General features: G+C 44.1%; 1 protein-coding gene across 1 annotated transcript; it reads right to left on the bottom strand.

Annotated features, from left to right (window-relative positions):
- Nucleotides 1-483: 483 nt before the first annotated feature.
- LOC307046392 (zinc finger BED domain-containing protein 5-like) lies at nt 484-2,016 on the bottom strand (the record flags this gene model as incomplete). The annotated part of the gene is made up of 1 exon (XM_079692786.1): nt 484-2,016. The coding sequence occupies one exon, from the start codon at nt 2,014-2,016 to the stop codon at nt 484-486; it is 1,533 nt and encodes a 510-aa protein (XP_079548912.1).
- Nucleotides 2,017-3,136: the final 1,120 nt, after the last annotated feature.

Below are 3,136 nucleotides of genomic sequence, written 5' to 3'. Positions count from 1 at the left end.
TTAAAGGAGCTGTCCATCAACACCACACAGATATCAGAAATGACAAGCAATGGGCTGTCTGTAACCGGCTAATTATCAAATGATTAATAAATAACTATATCCATCAACAATGGAGAAATGCATTCTCATATATAACAATTTGACATCCAAAATCAAATCAAAACAAAATCCAAATATCAAAAGTAAGCCCATTAAATCGATAGGCCTACAAATAAACACAAATCCGTTGTAAAGATGATGTAAATTCTGCTTGGGCTCATTAATGAAAAATTACACTTTGTATTTTAACATTAAATCATCTGCCTACAAACAAACAAACCAGTGCACAGATAAAGTTCAAAACTATGCATGTAATGTTAAGCCTCGACAGCAGAAAAATATTTACATACAAGTAAAAGCAATACTTGCAACGAAATAAAATTAACGCTTCTATAAAGCTGCAGTGGATCAGTCCAACAACAGGCCCACAATATGTTGACTCACCTAATGAGACGGCTGGTGTTGCATGGCGGCAACCAGATGTTTGATGTCTGGCACAATGGATGAAAGTTTCAGTCGAAGATCTGGCTCAACATTCAGTTGGTTTCTGTACTTAGTTTTTAATCCCACGAGTGCAGAAAATCCAGTCTCACAGAGGTACGTCGTTTGGAAAGGCATCAGGAATCTCACAGCTCTGTTAGCCAGATCAGGGTACTCAGAAGCAACATGAAGCCAGAAGTTTGTCAGGTGCTTCTGTGAGAAGATCAGCTTCAGCGCGGTGTCACAAGAGAGATCCAGGAGACTGTCTTGCTCTTTTGCACTCAAAGCAGCGAGAGCCTCATCACTGTGGCTGGCGAATGGGTTTTCTATCCAGTTGTACTGCACATCTGGGATGGGGAAGTATGCGCGCAGCTGGGTCCTCAAACCTTGCAGGTGCTCTCTGACAGCGTTGCTCACGGTGATGGGAAGTGGACTCTGTTCCGTTGTCAGAAAATCAGCCATATTTTCAAACGAGTCATAGTTTGACTGCTCGACACGCTTAGCCCACAGCGCCAGCTTTCTTATGGTTGCTTCAACTTTATTCTGGACATTGAATATGTTCACTGTTATCCCTTGAAGACCGAGGTTGAGTCCATTTAAGTGGCTGAAAATATCAGCCAGGTAACCCAACTTAGCCAACCACTCAAAATCCCTGAAGCGGTGTGCGAGTTCAAACGTTGTGTCGAGAAAAAACACATGCACTTCATCACGCAACTCAAACAGTCGCGTCAGCACTTTGCCTCGGGAGAGCCACCGCACTTCAGTGTGTAACAGTAGCTGGTGATGATCACTGCCCATCTCTCCACATAACACCGCAAATAAACGTGTTTGCAGTGGACGGCTCTTGATGAAGTTGACAGCTTTGACCGCCTCATCTAAAACCGTCTTCAGATCCGGGGGCATTTTCTTTGTAGCAAGTGCTTCACGGTGTATGCTGCAGTGGACAGATGTTGCCCGCGGAGCCACCGCTTTCACACGTCGGACAACCCCGCTGTGCTGTCCCAGCATTGCACGGGCTCCGTCAGTGCTCAATCCAACACATTTGGACCAGTCAATCCCATTGGAAACAATAAAAGTGTTCACAGTGTGAAAAATGGCCTCAGCAGTTGAACGGGTAGGCAGAGGTTTACAAAATAAAAACTCCTCTTTTATCTCGCCACCATTTTCGTATCGCACATAAGCAAGCAAGTTTGCCAGACTTGCGACGTCGGTTGACTCATCCAGTTGGAGCACGTAAAAGCGGCTCTCTTTTACGCTTTGGATCAGCTGCTCCAACACATTATCTGCCATTTCATCAATCCTTCGTTTGACCGTATTATCCGACAATGAAACGAGGTTGATAGGCTGCACTGCCTTCTCTCCCAACATCACCTGAACGATCTGTTTTGCAGCGGGAAGAATTAAATCCTTGCCGATGGTGTGTGGTTTTCCAGCTTTGGCAATGAGTTGGGAGACCCGAAAAGACGCTTCCACAGCATTTGTGTTCTCACAGCCCATATGCTCAATTACCTTCTTTTTGCTCTGATACTCCCTGAGCTTGTTCTGAAAAAAATCCCGCGGCTTGGTCGCATATTGTCCATGTTTTGTCTCGAGGTGACGGCGCAGTTTACATGGCTTCAAGGCTTCGTTTGACAAAGTCTCAAAGCACACGACACACAGCGGTAACGGCTCAGCTTCTGTGCCTGTCCAAAAAAATCCCAGCGCTAAGTACTCAGCACTGTACTTTCTTCGAACTCTTCTTTTTTGTTTGACGGCCAGGAGATCACCGGTCGATTCACTGACAGCCTCTGGTCTCTCTTTCCTTTTAATACTCCCTGTTGCTAGCCAGCTATCCATTTTAATACTCTGCTCTACTCTAACTTAATTACAGTTTACACAATCAGCATCAATCAAGTGCAGAGCTGTCCCGCCGGTCCCGCAGCAAAGTAGTCCGGCCGATTACAACAAATGTTCCTATCTCTCTGCTCGTCACATATCTAATATTTTAAGGAAAAATGCAATGATGAAAAGAATAATTACATTTTTTATATCATTTTAAATATTATTCTGTATATTTTTATCTGATTTCCCCCCCACAAAAATCATACTATTTTGGAAAAGATTTGGCGGCCCACTTGCAATACCTTCGCGGCCCACCAGGGGGCCGCGGCCCACAGGTTGGGAACCACTGCCTTACGTCATAGCCCTCTACCCATGTACGTAAATGTTTTGACTTTAAGAGTCTGTTTAAATGGGCCTCATACCCTTACGTCATAGCCCTCTACCCATGTACGTAAATGTTTTTGACTTTAAGAGTCTGTTTAAATGGGCCTCATACCCTTACGTCATAGCCCTCTACCCATGTACGTAAATGTTTTGACTTTAAGAGCCAGTATGGTCATCTCTTCTGTTTAAACACGCTATTTATGTGACAAATAGGACGCTAAGCAAACACAATCAGAAGAATATCGTCTATCTAACGCACGAATGTCGCACTTCCTGCCGTAATCCACAACGCAATGTCTTGAAAAACAGAAATAGAGTAACCACTGAAAGCTTCAAACTCCTCAGGCCTTTTCCTTGAAAAAGGACTTTTTTAAAACAGCCTCACGCTGTTGTTACACAAAACACTCACTCC

Source organism: Notothenia rossii, assembly GCF_949606895.1.
Source record: "Notothenia rossii genome assembly, chromosome: 7".
In the NCBI taxonomy this organism is placed as follows: Eukaryota; Metazoa; Chordata; class Actinopteri; order Perciformes; family Nototheniidae; genus Notothenia; species Notothenia rossii.
Note: the sequence above shows the minus strand (reverse complement) of the source record. Positions and strands in the feature narration are given on the sequence as shown.